The 14,347-nt window shown below is 46.8% G+C and overlaps 1 protein-coding gene across 1 annotated transcript in view; it reads left to right on the forward strand.

Annotated features, from left to right (window-relative positions):
• Positions 1-14,347, forward strand: part of LOC307238338 (protein unc-13 homolog A) — a gene marked incomplete at both ends in the record, with an annotated part of 37,715 nt that overhangs the window by 9,581 nt on the left and 13,787 nt on the right. Inside the window, 8 exons of the mRNA XM_080011270.1 lie at positions 596-625; positions 2,369-2,579; positions 9,097-10,194; positions 10,391-10,493; positions 11,540-11,583; positions 12,794-12,872; positions 13,396-13,470; positions 13,760-13,979. Coding sequence (XP_079867396.1) covers positions 596-625; positions 2,369-2,579; positions 9,097-10,194; positions 10,391-10,493; positions 11,540-11,583; positions 12,794-12,872; positions 13,396-13,470; positions 13,760-13,979 — 1,860 coding nt within the window. The remainder of the gene's footprint in view (positions 1-595; positions 626-2,368; positions 2,580-9,096; positions 10,195-10,390; positions 10,494-11,539; positions 11,584-12,793; positions 12,873-13,395; positions 13,471-13,759; positions 13,980-14,347) is intronic.

Raw genomic sequence — 14,347 nt, forward strand, 5'->3', positions numbered from 1 at the left:
GAGAGAGAGAGAGAGATAGAGAGAGAGAGAGAGAAAAGATCACAGCTACCACAGGAAAATCCCAGGTTAATAATGAGAAAGAGAGAGTGAGAGAGAGAAAGAAAGCGGGAGAGAGAGAGAAAGAAAGAGAAAGACAGGCAGAAAGAGAGAGAGAGAGAGAGAGACAGACAGACAGAGAAAGAGAGAAAGAGACTTGACTTTTAAGATTCCTTAAAGAGAGAGAGAGAAGGAGAGAGCAAAGGAGAGAGCGAGAGAGAGAGAGAGAGAGAGAGAGAGAGAGACAGGGAGAGAGAGAGAGAGCGCTACTTGGTTGTGCTGGAAGGAATCAATAGCTGTATCAAATGTGGGAAAGGCTCCTGCAGGATAGCGCTTTCCTAGTATCGGTCCAGGCTGCCAGCTCTGCTGAGCCAGCTCTTTGGGGAAACACTCTGTATCAGGGCAGCGTCTGGACCGTCGCCCCATTCACAATTCCCAGGCCTGAGACACTGAAGTGTTATTGCATCCAAGCATCCATCCGTCTGTTTGGTTACAAGATCAAAACATTAGAACTCAGTAACAATACTCTCACCCCTCCCTGCTCTCATTTTTATTTCAGGTAACTGGAGCTTATGGGGAGATCAGCCACGTGAGTGTAAAAAACATCATACACACACACACACACAGACACACACACACACATTCATATCATACATGATGTCATTCTATCTGTCGTATGGAACTCTGTGCTCCGTCTCTCCTATCTCCTAAACCCTTTTCCTGTGTTTCATCTTGATGTTTTGTTGGTGGGTATTACATAAGCGTCCGTGAGACTGGTCCACATCACTGCAGGGTTTTAATCCATCTCTTGGAGCCGGACGTCACCGGCGCAAAGAAAGAGGCGGGGAGACGGGGGAGAGGGGGGAGAGAGAACGGGGGAGGAAGTGAAGAGAGAAAGAAAGCCAGGTCGCCTTTAAACCCCCTCAGTGTATGATGGGATGGAGGGATATGGGGGCGGTGGCCCTGCAGAGTGAACAAACATCATGGTTAATGATTGATTAACGAGTGATTGATGATGACACCGGTTTGGCCTGTGACAGATTAAGCCCCGCGGGGCGACTCTGGCGCGGCTTTCTAAGCGGCCTGAGCCCTGATCTATGGCGTCCATAAAAAAATGAAGAGCCTCCGTGCTGTACAGACATGGAGGACATATAGCAGCTAAGACGGGATGGTCATTAAGGGGAGGAAGCAGCTGCATTTCTATGAGGGCTCCCCCGAATGGCCGCACTGTATGGATCCGTAACGAGCGCTTACAGCTCATCCATATTAGCTGTGATTACCGTGAGCGACCCTGCTGAGATTAATGTCTCTTATCACCTTGAGAGCCTCATTGTAGTTCCCCGGGAAAATCATTCGATTAATTTGAATTCATTTTTTTATTTTTGCCTTTCCTTTAGCTCTTGAAAGTCACCGCAGACGTGTTGCTTTGTTATTTCATGTGTCGAGGTGTGTTTTGAGAAAAGAAAGGCGGGTCATTCAGGAAACCTTGACAGGGATTAGCAGAAAACAGATATAATGGCTGTTAAGAGTCTTTTAATTTGGGAAAACTGGATTAAAGGACTGACATCCCAATGGAAAAGCAAATCCTGTAAGAAAGAAGCATTCAAATGCTCTCAACATGTGTCAAAGAATGTCATTGAGGAGTAGACACAGATTAGTTCCCATAATGTAAAAACAAAAACCTGTAAGTGAGACGGTGGTTGACGGAGTGGTTGGCTGACCATGTTACGGCAGCGATACACCAAAAGACAGACATCACACATGTAAAGCCTCCTTATTCCATCCCAGTTGTACACACACTACAGGATTTAGGAAGGACAGTGATCACCCATCTTGGGTTTCTAGCACATTCTACAGGAGACTTAAATGGATAATTCAGTTTTTTTAATGCAAATTAGATTTTTATAGTAGTTAATGTTTATTTGGAGCATGGAGAATGGAGCATGGAGAAATGCAGAATCTTTTTAAAATTTAAGATAATATCAAAACAACCTAATAGTCAACTTAATATTTACACAGCGGTTTCTGACCATCTCGAATCAAACGAAGCTTGTGACGGGAACACACGCTCAACAACCCTTAAGAGAAGAGATCCTTATGATTCTCTCAAGACCTCAAAAATGTGTCTGGCACTTAAACATCTCAGCAAAAGTACTAGACGTCAGCAAAAGATGAAGCTATCTTTTCTATGTTTTTCTGTGTGTGTGTGTGTGTGTGTGTGTGTGTGTGTGTGTGTGTGTGTGTGTGTGTGTGTGTGTGTGTGTGTGTGTGTGTGTGTGTGTGTGTGTGTGTGTGTGTGTGTGTGTGTGTGTGTGTGTGTGTGTGTCTGTAGACGAGGACCCGGACAGTGCCGTGGATGACAGGGACAGCGATTACCGCAGTGAGACCAGTAACAGCATCCCTCCCCCATACTACACCACTTCGCAGCCCAACGCCTCCGTCCACCAGTATCCCATCAGCCAGCAGCGCCACAGCTCCAGAAGCTCCTCCTACCCGTGCTCCACCAACAGCCACGATGCCGACTACCAGCAGCGGGCTGTTAGGTGCGTCCTGAAACAAAGGACCATTATTAGCTAAAATAAGATTAAAAACACTTAAAAACACTTATTCCAGTGTTGCAGTAGCAACACTGGAATGACAAAACACACATAATTTACAAAAACACACACACAATGAGGTAGGTTGGTTTTTTAATGAATTACAATACAATACAATATATATATATATATATATATATATATATATACATTCACATGCATACATACAGTATATACATATACACATGTGTATGTACACATATATACACATAAACATATACATAGAGTATATACAAATACACACATACTGTATAGACATACATATAAAAGAGCTATTGTACTATATAAATATTAATAGAATAAAATAGAATTTAACTTAGTGCAAGGTAAAGCTTAAAAATGGAAATTAAATGTGAAGTAAAGCTATGCCTTGTGCATTGCCATTCAGAGGAGGAGTTCCCTCTCCTGGCACAGGAGGGAGTCATTGTAGGTGGCTATTGCAGTGGGAAGGAATGACCTCTTGTAACGGTCCTTATTGCAGCGGAGCTGAAGGAGCCTCTGGCTGAACACACTGTTTGTCCGACCAGCAGATTGTGTAGGGGTGTGCAGTGTTGTCCATTATGCTGAGAAGCTTGTGCAACATCCTTCTCTCCACAACCAGGTCTAGGGGCTCCACAGCAGTCCCCAGATCAGAGCCAGCCTTCCTTATCAGTTTGTTCAGTTTCTTGGAGTCGCTGGCTCTAATGCTGCTGCCCCAACAGATGACTGCAAAGAAAATTGCACTAGCCACAACAGAATGGAAGAAGATACGCAACATCTTGCTGCACACATTGAAGGACCTGAGCTTCCCCAAGAAGTAGAGTCTGCTCTCTCCCTTCCTGTATACAACCTCAGTGTTGCATTTCCAGTCCACTTTGTTGTCCAGGTGAACACCCAGGTACCTGTAACCCTCCACCACCTCCACCTCTTCTCCCAGGATAGAAATAGTGTTCGGCTTTGTCCTAGTCCTCCTGAAATCCACAACCATCTCCTTCATCTTGGTCACATTTAAGAGGAGGTGGTTGTTTCCACACCATGCCACAAAGCGGTCCACCAGTTCCCTGTACTTAGTCTCCTGTCCACCAGTTATACACCCCACAACTGCAGAGTCATCCGAAAATTTCTGCAGATGACTCCGAGTTGTATTGGAAGTCTGTGGTATACAGGGTGAAGAGGAAAGGTGTGAGTACAGTCTCCTGTGGTGCTCCTGTGCTAACCACCGGCTCAGACACGCATTCCCTCAGCCGCACAAACTGTGGTCTTTCTGTCAGCTAGTCAATAATCCAGGAGGTTGTGGAGGCGTCCACCTGCATCTCTTGGAGCTTCTCTCGCAGCAGTGCAGGCTGGATCACGTTGAAAGCACTGGAGAAATCAAGAAACATGATCCTCACAGTGCTGCCTGCTTTGTTCAGGTGAGAGTGGGCTCGCTGAAGCAGGTAGATGATGGTGTCTTCAACTCCAACCTTGGGGTGGGGGGTAAACTACAGTGGGTCCAGAGAGGTGCTCACCAGAGGTGTGAGATGGGCCAATATCAGTCTCTCCAGGACTTTCATGATGTTTAATATAAGAGGTCTGTAATCATTGAGTGTAGATGAAGTAGACTTATTAGGCTTCTTAGGTACCAGCACTGGAACCTTCTCCTGGCTCAGGCTGAGGTTAAAGAGGTGCTGTAGAATCCCACATAGCTGGTCCACGCAGGCCTTCAGGACCCTGGGGCTGATACCATCCAGACCCGCAGCCTACTTCTGGTGCAGTCTCTCAAGCTGCCTCTTCACCTGACTACAGGAAACAGGTGGGTGGTAGAGGGGGGCTGTTTGTTTCTTTACGTGAGGGGAGGTGTTGATGGGGCTGTATTGAAGTCCATTGTTGGAGTTGGGGGGTGAGGGGAGGCATAGTGTGAGTCCACGGTCCTGATCGCCGGAGAGGTGTGAGAGGGAAGCAGCTGTGAGGGCAGGGGTCTGTGTGGCTGGGGGTAGGGGAGAAGGCAGCTGAGGTTCCTGTGCTGAACATGTTGAATCAAGATTCAAGAGGTTTTTTTGTCACTTACATATACAGTACATACGTTCATACATATATGCAGTGAAATGTCATTGCAATACACCCGGAGATTATGCACAATAAGCTCTAAACTGAACACGATAGCTAACTTTATTTCGACCTAACTAACTAAGTGAAACTATCTGAATCCTAAAACGTAATGCAGTTAGTGAATAGAATCATAATAAAATAAAATTCAATTCAATTCAATTCAATTCAATTCAATTAAATTCAATTAAATTCAATTCAATTCAATTCAATTCAATTCAATTCAATTCAATTCAATTCAATTCAATTCAATTCAATTCAATTAAACAAGACTCAAAAAGGTTATACAGACTGGGGGTACAAAATAGAAGTAAAGGGAATAGACTTATGTATATAGGATAGGCTATTTGTATATACAGATATGTGCAGTAAAGTGGCATGTAAATAAAGTGAGGTAGTGTGTGTGGAGATATACAGTACAGTATACAACAGTACGGTGCAGCAATACAGGAGCACCGAACAGAACAGCAATACAGCACAGTATGCAGTAACCCAGAACAGTGATACAGTATGCAGTGCACTATGCGACATACAGTACAATAAGGCGTATATGTGTGTGGGGCCTATATGTGTGTGTCTCAGTGAGGACCCCTGGTGAGTTCAGCATTGACAGTTCTAATGGCTTGCAGGAAGAAACTCCGTCTCAGTCTCTCTGTCCTCGCTGTGTGACTGCGGAGGCGCTTGCCCAACCCCAACAGCTGGAACAGTCCGTTGTTGGGGTGGTGAGGATCCTTCATGACCCTGCGGGCTCTGATACTACACCTCCTGGTTTATAAGTCCTACAGGGAGGGGAGGGTAGTTCCAGTGGTACGTCGGGTGAACGCACCAACCTCTGCAGGGCCCACCTATCCTGAGCAGTACAGTTTCCAAACCAGGCAACAATGTTTCCTGTCAGGATGCTCTCCACTGCTCCAGAGTAGAAGGACTAGAGGATCCTCATGGAGACCCTGAATTTCTTCAGCTGCCTGAGGTGGTAAAGACACTGCCTTGCCTTTCTCACTAGAATGTCTGTATGTAAAATCCATGTTAAGTTCTCCGTGATGTGGACTCCTAGGTACTTGAAGCCGCTCACCCTGTCAACAGAAGCCCCATTAATCACCAATGATGCTTGTGTCCTCAGTTGTAATCCCCTCCTTAAGTCCACAATCAGCTCCTTAGTTTTGCTGACGTTTAGGAGGAGGCTGTTGTCCTGGCACCAGAGTGACAGGTCAGCCACCTCCTCCCGGTAGGCATACAGTACATCGTTACAGAACATACCGTCATCATTGATCAGGCCCACCATGACGGGGTTGTCGAAACCTGATGATGATGGACCGGGCCACACAGTCATGTGTGTACAAGGAGTACAGTAGGGGGCTGAGGACGCAGCCCTGGGGGGGATCCTGTGTTCAGGGTGAGGGAGCTGGACATGCGGCTGCTCACCCTAACCACCTGGGCTTTGAGGACCGTGTCCAGTCCTAGCTCCCACAGCTTGACAGACAGTCTGGTGGGGACTATGGTATTGGAAGCTGAACTATAGTCGACGAATAGCAATCTCACATACGCCCCCTTCCAGCCGTCAAAGTGCGCCGGAGGGAGGCGCAGATGTAGTCCTTAATCAGCCTCTCGAAGCACTTCATGGCCACTGAGGCGAGGGCCACCGGATGGTAGTCATTCAGGCAGGCTGGAGAGGCGATCTTTGTGTCAGGGATGATGGTGCACCTCTTGAAGCAGGATGGGACCATCGACTCGGCCAGGGAGGCGTTGAATATCCTATTGAGCACCGGGGGCTAGCTGGTTAGCATAGGTCTTCAGTATTCGCCCAGATATGCCATCTGGGCCAGCAGCTTTCCTGGTGTTCACAAGCATCAGAGCCCTCCTGACGTCAAGCTCAGACACTGAGCACTCAGTGCGCACTCATCCCCAGCGGTGTAACTCCAATTTGCCGGTTATTGCCAGCCTCAAACCGCGATAAAAGGAGTTCAGTTCGTTGACTGGGGAGGCATCCACACTTGTGGCTGGGGAGGCGCTGCTCTTGTAATTCGTAATAGTCCGCAGTCCCTGCCACAAGCGTCTGGTGTACGGTTGCTCCGTCTGTCGCTGCACTGTGATTGTAACACCGCTTTGTAATTGTCCATGTCCGCTGCGGATGGATTTATCGACCCACGATTTCTGGTTTGGAAATATCTGAACTTTCACCATAGGTACGATGCTGTCCACTAACGTAGCTATGAAGCTTACAGCTACTACCATAAACACGCTGATGTCACTGGAACTTGATTGGAACATGTCCCAGTCTACATCAGTCAGAGCGTCCTGAAGCACAACCTCTTGTTGGCCGACCACCGCATTGTGTCCCTCGTCACTACCGTTCCACACACGATGAACGGCTTGTAAACCGGAAATAAAGCGATGGCAGCGTGGTCAGATTTCCTAAAAGCAGGGAGTGAGACGGTCTTGTATCCGTTCTTGTATGGTATGTAACAGTGGTCCAAAGTTCTTTAGCCCCGAGTGGTACACGTGATCAGTTGATGGAAATTAGGCAGAACTTTTGGAAGGTTCGCACTGTTAAAGTCCCTAGCTACCGCAACAGCCACGTCAGGATGTTCGTTCTGAAGTCCGCACAACACATCATACAGGTCCGATAGTGCTGTGTTGGTTGACGCTTGCAGTGGAATATAAACGGCTGTGATGATGACCGTGCTGAATTCCCGGGAATTGAAGAACAAGTTCAACTCATTGGCTCTGTCTAGGCTTTCCTCATTCTGATCCCCCTTCACCTTGAAGCCTGTGATCTTTTTCATTTCTGACCACACATCCCGCATGTTGTTTTGCTCTCCAGCTTTTGCCTGTATGCCTCCATGCTCCTCAGTAATTCCATGTCCCTGTCCCTGAAGGCTCTCTTCTTCTTATTCAGCAGCTCCTCGCTCATCGTTGGTGATCCAGGGCTTGTTATTGCGGAAACATCACAGAGTATGTCCCAGTCTGTGGCATCAAAACACAACTCCTTTGACAACCTCCTCACAATCCCTGTGGTCACAGGTTGCTGCTGAACAATGGGTGTGTAGGTGATGGTGAAAAATACCAGATTGTGATCTGATCTGCCAAGGTTGCAGACGGCTCCCATGGAGCTGTATGAATCCCTCAAATTTGCATAAAGTAAGTCCAGCGTTTTATTTTTTCTGGTGGGGCAGTTGACTAATTGTTGAAAAGTTGGAAGCGTAGCAGAGAGAGAGGTGTGGTTAAAGTCTCCAAAAATTCAGCGACCCCCCCCCTCCATTCTTCTTACCGCTCTGTCTGCAATCTCTGTCAGGCCGTACTGTCTGAAAGCCAGGGACGGTGGCCTTGGCGTCAGGAATATGTTCCTGCAATCACTTCTCGGTGAAACACATAATACTGCATTCCTGATATTCCCTCTGTGTCCTCTTCGGGATTCCGAGCTCATCCATCTTATTCGCCAGGGACCTCACATTCCCCATGACAATCGAGGGTAGAAATGATTTGTATCTCCACCTCCTTGCTTGGCGGTGCCAAACGGAGGGCAACATTTCCTCTTCAACTCATCAGGGTCTCGCTCCGGGCAGTAGAGTAGGCTTGGAGAGCGCAATTAGCTAGTCCCGGAGGTAAACAATACCCCCACTCCCGTTGGCATAGTGACCCGGCACAACAAAAGTTAAAAGCGCCAGGAGTATCAGCGTGAAAAATGCTACCATATGCAGTGTTTTGACAGAAATTAAAGCGCAATATAAACACAAGGAAATACAAAAAATACAAGCTGTTGACCGGAGCTACAGATTGCATCTAGCGCAGTGCTATCTAAGACATTGTTATATATGATTATTACAACATTACAGATAATACCACATTTGCATGTACTGTATGTTACACTGGTGTTAGTGAGACCTCTCTTCCTCATGTCCTCCCTTTACCTCTTTATGTCCTCCATCTCCTCCTTTTTTTGTCTCTGTGTTCAGCAATCTTCTTCTGCAACCCCCCCTCCCCGCCTTATATTCTAGTTTAATAGCCTCATTCATCACAGAGTATAAATACTCCTCCCATGTTTGTTGCCTTTGCAGATTCTTAATCTTTTTCATTTGTCAGCTTTGTGTCTCTCACCTTCCTGCTCCCCATCTGTTTCTCTGACCCGCTGGCACTTCTGTATCACCATCCTCTACTTATCGATTAACTCCCCTCATAGCCTAGGTCATTTATGTCCACACATCAAGATGTACGAGAGATTTTGGAATGGCCAGCTGACGTCGTGCCAAATGCAGAAGTGTTTACTTTGATATAGAAGGATTTACCCGATAAATTGGACTACAAATCGCAAATTAATTTATCAATCATAGTGATGTGATTACTATGATTGATAAATCATAGTAAATGCCATTCTCTTCTCTTCTCTTCTCTTCTCCTCCAGCCCAACTGGGAGCTATGCGTCGTCTGCAGAGCTGAGTCGATGCAGCAGTCAGCTGAGTGAGGAAGACTACGGTGGCGAGTATGGAGAGAGGGACCCTTACGATGAGAACGACTCGTACCACTCCTGCCACTCCTCGGTCAGCTACAGCAAAGGCTCTCCGGACTGGGACCCCGAGGAAACCCAGGGGGCATACAGTGACGAGGGGGGCTACAGCAAGGATGGGGGGGAGGAGGGGGCTCTGTACGAAGAGGACAATGGGGGGCTCTACGAAGGGGAAGAGGAAGGCCTCTATGAGGATGAAGAGATGATGTATGAAGATGAGGATCTGTACAATCTGGATGGAACGCTCAGTGAGGATATTGAACCACCCTACACCCCCACGCCCACCTCCACTGCCCCTGCAACCCTAGCTGGGCCCAGCGGCAGGCCTCCTCTGGAGAAGCAGCCTTCTCTGCACCAACAGCAGCCCCCGAACCAGCTGCCGAGCCAGGCCTCCACCCAGGCTCACCCTCCAGGCGTGGCCCCGACAGGACAGCCCCCCGCCCCCACTGGTCAACCTCACACCCAGACTGCAAAGCCCGCACAGCCCCAAACTCAGCCCGCACCTCAGGCGGCCCCATCCGCCACTTCCTTCTTCTCCATGGCCAAACCGCTGACTGCTGCAGTCACAGGCTTGGCCTCCACCTTCCTGTCCTCCGTCCCTGCCGCCCAACCACCGCAAACTCATCCCCCGGCCTCCGCAACGTCATTGCAGCCCACCGCCTCCGCCGCCATGCCTCCATCACACCCGGCCACCATTGGTGCTCCAGTGTCCCAGCTCCATTCCTCCATGGGCCCTTCTTCGCACGGCGGCCCCGCAGCCGCACTGTCTCAGGTCCAGTTGGGCGGCACCAGCAATCTTCAATCAGCGGACTCTGAAGACCTGACTCTACATTTGGAGGAAGATCTCCGGCCGGACGAGGAGATGAAACTGGAGAAGGAGGCCGAGACACCTCCTGTTCCGCCAGAGGACGACTTCCCCATTGAGGAAATGGAGGAGCAAATGGAGGAGAGCCAACTGCCGACACCGCCAGAAGAAACAGAAATTCCACCGGAGAGGTAGGAAACAACGGAACAGAAAAATATGAAGGAATAGCAGAATAAATCAATAAGAATGTATTGGAAAATCAACGCCGAACAAATCAGCGTTATCATCCATCAATTCCCATGCACTTCTACCCCATGCAGCTCCAGGCCAGAAACGGTTTTACTTAGATCGCATTGTGACACAAATGAAAGCACATTCTGTTTGTAGTCCTGCAGTGATAGAGGAGCCTAAGGAGCCCGTAGACCCGGCTGTCCGAGCCAAGGAGAACTGGCTGAGACTCTACAACAAGGTTCTGGATCAGCTTCACGAGGTAAGAGCTTTGTTAGGGCCATCAGAACCTCGAACCCGCACGTCTCTCACTGCAGCCCGATCTGCTGCCATCCCTAATTCAGCCCAAGCATGAGCGCCGCCGAAGTGTCATCTAAAAAGATATACATGCATCCAAAAAGACCTTAAAAGTGCTTGAAATATGTATGTGACATGCATTATTTACAGTTTTGGCCAAGACAGGGTGCAAGAGTTCTATTTTTGACGGTGCATTTCGCCAGACACTGTAGTGCAAAATTAATGTGTTCCGTATTTCATAATTGATCAAATCCAAAAAAAAAGAAAAAGAAATCGAGCCTGCAAACTTTACTTTAGTCCTGGGTGAATAAGTGCGTCAGCGTGCGACTGTTGCTCACGGGAATGTTGTTTTATTTTCGCACATTTAGCTTTGCTTGAATAACCTTCACTTGCACATTTATTTTGCTATTCATTGCATTTGAATTGAGTTGTGCAGATGAATAATCACATGCTTTGATATTTATGTTGTTATGTTTGCACTGCGTTTGTCTGCACTTGGCTTCCGTTTGTTTGTCTTTTTTGTTTGTTTGTTTGTTTGTTTGTTTATTTGTTTGTCTGTTTGTTTGTGCCCCACCACTCTTGTTTTCTTTCCAGTTTCATGTCATTGCCATAGTGGCACTCGCATGCACTTTGGTCAACCATGGTTGGAGCAGACGTGCAGGTAGGTACACCCCGAACGGGAGAATGTTGACGCGATTAAAGGAGTCGTTTTAGGAACAGCGGATGCTTGTTTGACTCAATCCCCTTTGTTTTCACCCGTCTTCACCTCAGTCAAAAAATGTTCACTTTTACCTTTCAAGCCTTTCTCGTCCAGTAAGACTCCCAGAGATGCAAAGAGATTTCTTTGCTCTTCCTAAAATGGGGTAACACATATAGCGGAATGCATTCTTTTTCTTGAAACAGTTTCCCACTTATCTATACGGGCATTCGTTGAACATTCATTGTTTCTTTCTATTCTTCTCCGCGGTCTTTAACATTAGCTCTGTCTCTTTCACTCCTTCCCTCTCTCAGGCTCGTGGAGAGACGTCCAACTCACTATGGTTCGGTAAAGGCGGGTAAGTCACACTATACCACACAGTTTCCTCATTAATAGGAAAGTGCCAGTGACAGTGACAGTGCTGATCAAATGTTGATCAGCACTGTCACGCGGGGGAGTGCCAGGCCCTTAAATAAATAAATGCCTACTTGTATATTCGCCACATGAACATTTCATCACCGCCCCCCTTAAATTCTAGTACAGTATCGCCACAATCATATATCATACGTATATTCAATATATTATATAGCAAAGTCAGAAAGCTTGTGAGTTCTTGAACTCCTGAACTCCTGGAATTTGTCTTTTTTTCACTAAGTAGGGAAGAACATTGCATAATAGCTTTTTACAATGTTTGTCAGTGTTTCAACAAAGGTTAGCAGCAGTATGCTAATAGAGACAACAAACATAGAGTGTTGGTGGACACGTCACGCCCACAGCATAGAGGGTGAAAGTACCTTCGTATAATGATCAATGGCACCTTCGGGTTTGAATGAGGAATTTCACTTGAGGGCTAAGCTATAAATTAAAGGTCTATTGTTCTTACCCTAAGCGGCTAATCACACAAGGTGGTGGCCCACAGGTTTGACCAAGACAACTACTCAGTCAGGGCCTATATATATGTTAATTATATGTACTGATGGAGGTCAAAGAGCAACCCATGTACTGCCATTAAAAAAGGTTTTTCAATGCGACAACATGCCAAAGCTTTCTTCTTCACTCTGAGATTGTTGCTGACTTGTCTTCTTACACATTTCTGAGCCTTTGGAGGCCTTTGTTGTTGCAGTAGTAAAATGGATCTCTCCTTTTCCATTCGAGAGATCCCCTGTACTGTTTTATACACCGGCCTTATTCAGCCTGTGGCTTCAAGCCAGTGAGTATTGAGCTGCCCTAAACAAACTGCCAGGCCATTTGTAGATTAAGAAGACCTCTGAGTAAAACAGAGACTACATATTGAAGAACTGCTGAAATCGCCAAATAACAAACCTGTCAATTAAACCCAAGTATACAGCCTCATATTCTGCTATTATTATTCTCCATGTGTGGAGGGAAGTAGAGAAATGGTCGAAAATTAGTTGAGAAGCACATTGAAGGAGCCAGAGCTCTTGAACTTCACCTTGATCTTGACCTTGAGAGTATAGGACCGGCAAGGACACAATTTGTTTCCCCATCAGCGAGCATTGATCTGATTGGGTTGTAATAAGACATCGGCTGTTGCTTTTCTTCCTCAGGATGGGGGGAGCGCTCTACAGTATTGACAGCATGCCTGACCTGCGCAAGAGGAAAGCCATCCCTCTGGTCCGAGACCTGGTGAGACAACGCAGGATGCTCCTCTGAAACCTCCACTTCACACGGAGGCTGCTCCTTCAGTCTCTCAGAAAGGAATTCCATACCCACGATGCCTTGGTTCAAGCTGTACAGCTGGTTTGCGGACGGGCACTAAATGAAACAGTTGCATACAGACAGAGTTCGGGGGTATAACGGATTAAAGTCCTCTTTTTTCAGAGGTCAGGCTAAACGATGTCCAAGGCAATGGCACAGACACAGACACACTTAAGCACTGCTATACACCATTAAACCTCAATCTACCGGTTTTGTTAGAGATTTCTGTGCCGTTAACGTCCATCTTCCCTTTTCCCTCCACCCTCTTTCCTCCTCTCTGCTTTATCGCCGTCTGGCTGCATCAGGCGATGGTGAGTACTTCAGTGTCTCCTGCAGGCATCGTATGCCCCGTAGTCCCCAGACAGAGACAGTGTATGTTCCTCCAGAAAATAAGCACTTTCAAACAAATTGAAGAAGGTTTACCACTCTCCCTCTCTCGTTTGGTTTCCAGTCACTGGTGCAGAACTCCCGTAAGGCTGGAATCACCTCAGCCATGGCCTCCACAACGCTGGGCAACGAGGAGCTGGTGGGTGCAAGCATATTTATATTTAGATATTTGATTCATAATAAAAAATCAGAAAAATTCATATATATTTTTTTTGTTATTTAAAAATATAATACAAAAATTATGTCATAATAATTTGATACATATTTGATATTATTTAATGTATATACTGTATTCTTTTTTTGTAAATCAATGTTTTATATGAATAAGTCTCTCTCACACATGGGAACACACAATAAAGGGAAAAAAAGGCAGTGAGGTTGAGCTGAAGTGGCCTCACAGCCCTGTTTGTCACCATGTCTCTTTGCAGAAGAGCCATGTCTATAAGAAGACCCTCCAGGCTCTCATCTACCCCATCTCCTCCACCACGCCGCACAACTTTGAGGTGTGGACGGCCACTACGCCCACCTACTGCTACGAATGCGAGGGGCTGCTGTGGGGCATCGCCCGCCAGGGCATGCGCTGCTCCGAATGTGGCGTCAAATGCCACGACAAATGCCAGGACCTGCTGAACGCCGACTGTCTGCAGAGTAAGAAGGATTAAAATATATCCATAACATCACAACGTCAAACACGATTCATTCATATAAACATTATTTTGCAGACAAAGCCATCTCAGCCCCCACCTGTTTCCCTCTGCTCAAGTGACATCCCATTATTCTTCTCCTCTATCCACCGGCACATTCTCTTGCCCTTACCATTACAATTTATCTGCTGAATAATGTGCTGTCATCCCTTCTTCCTCTATACACCCTCACATAGTCTATGCATCCGTGCAAACTCTCCAATCTCTCCATTTTATGTTACAGCCAAAGATTATGGAAGCAGTTTTATTTTATTCACGTACTCATTGAATCCAGTGGGTCTGTCTAATTTCCATCTGCTCAAAGAAACATCC

The sequence above is a fragment of the Zeus faber genome, assembly GCF_960531495.2.
Source record: "Zeus faber genome assembly, chromosome: 12".
In the NCBI taxonomy this organism is placed as follows: domain Eukaryota; kingdom Metazoa; phylum Chordata; class Actinopteri; order Zeiformes; family Zeidae; genus Zeus; species Zeus faber.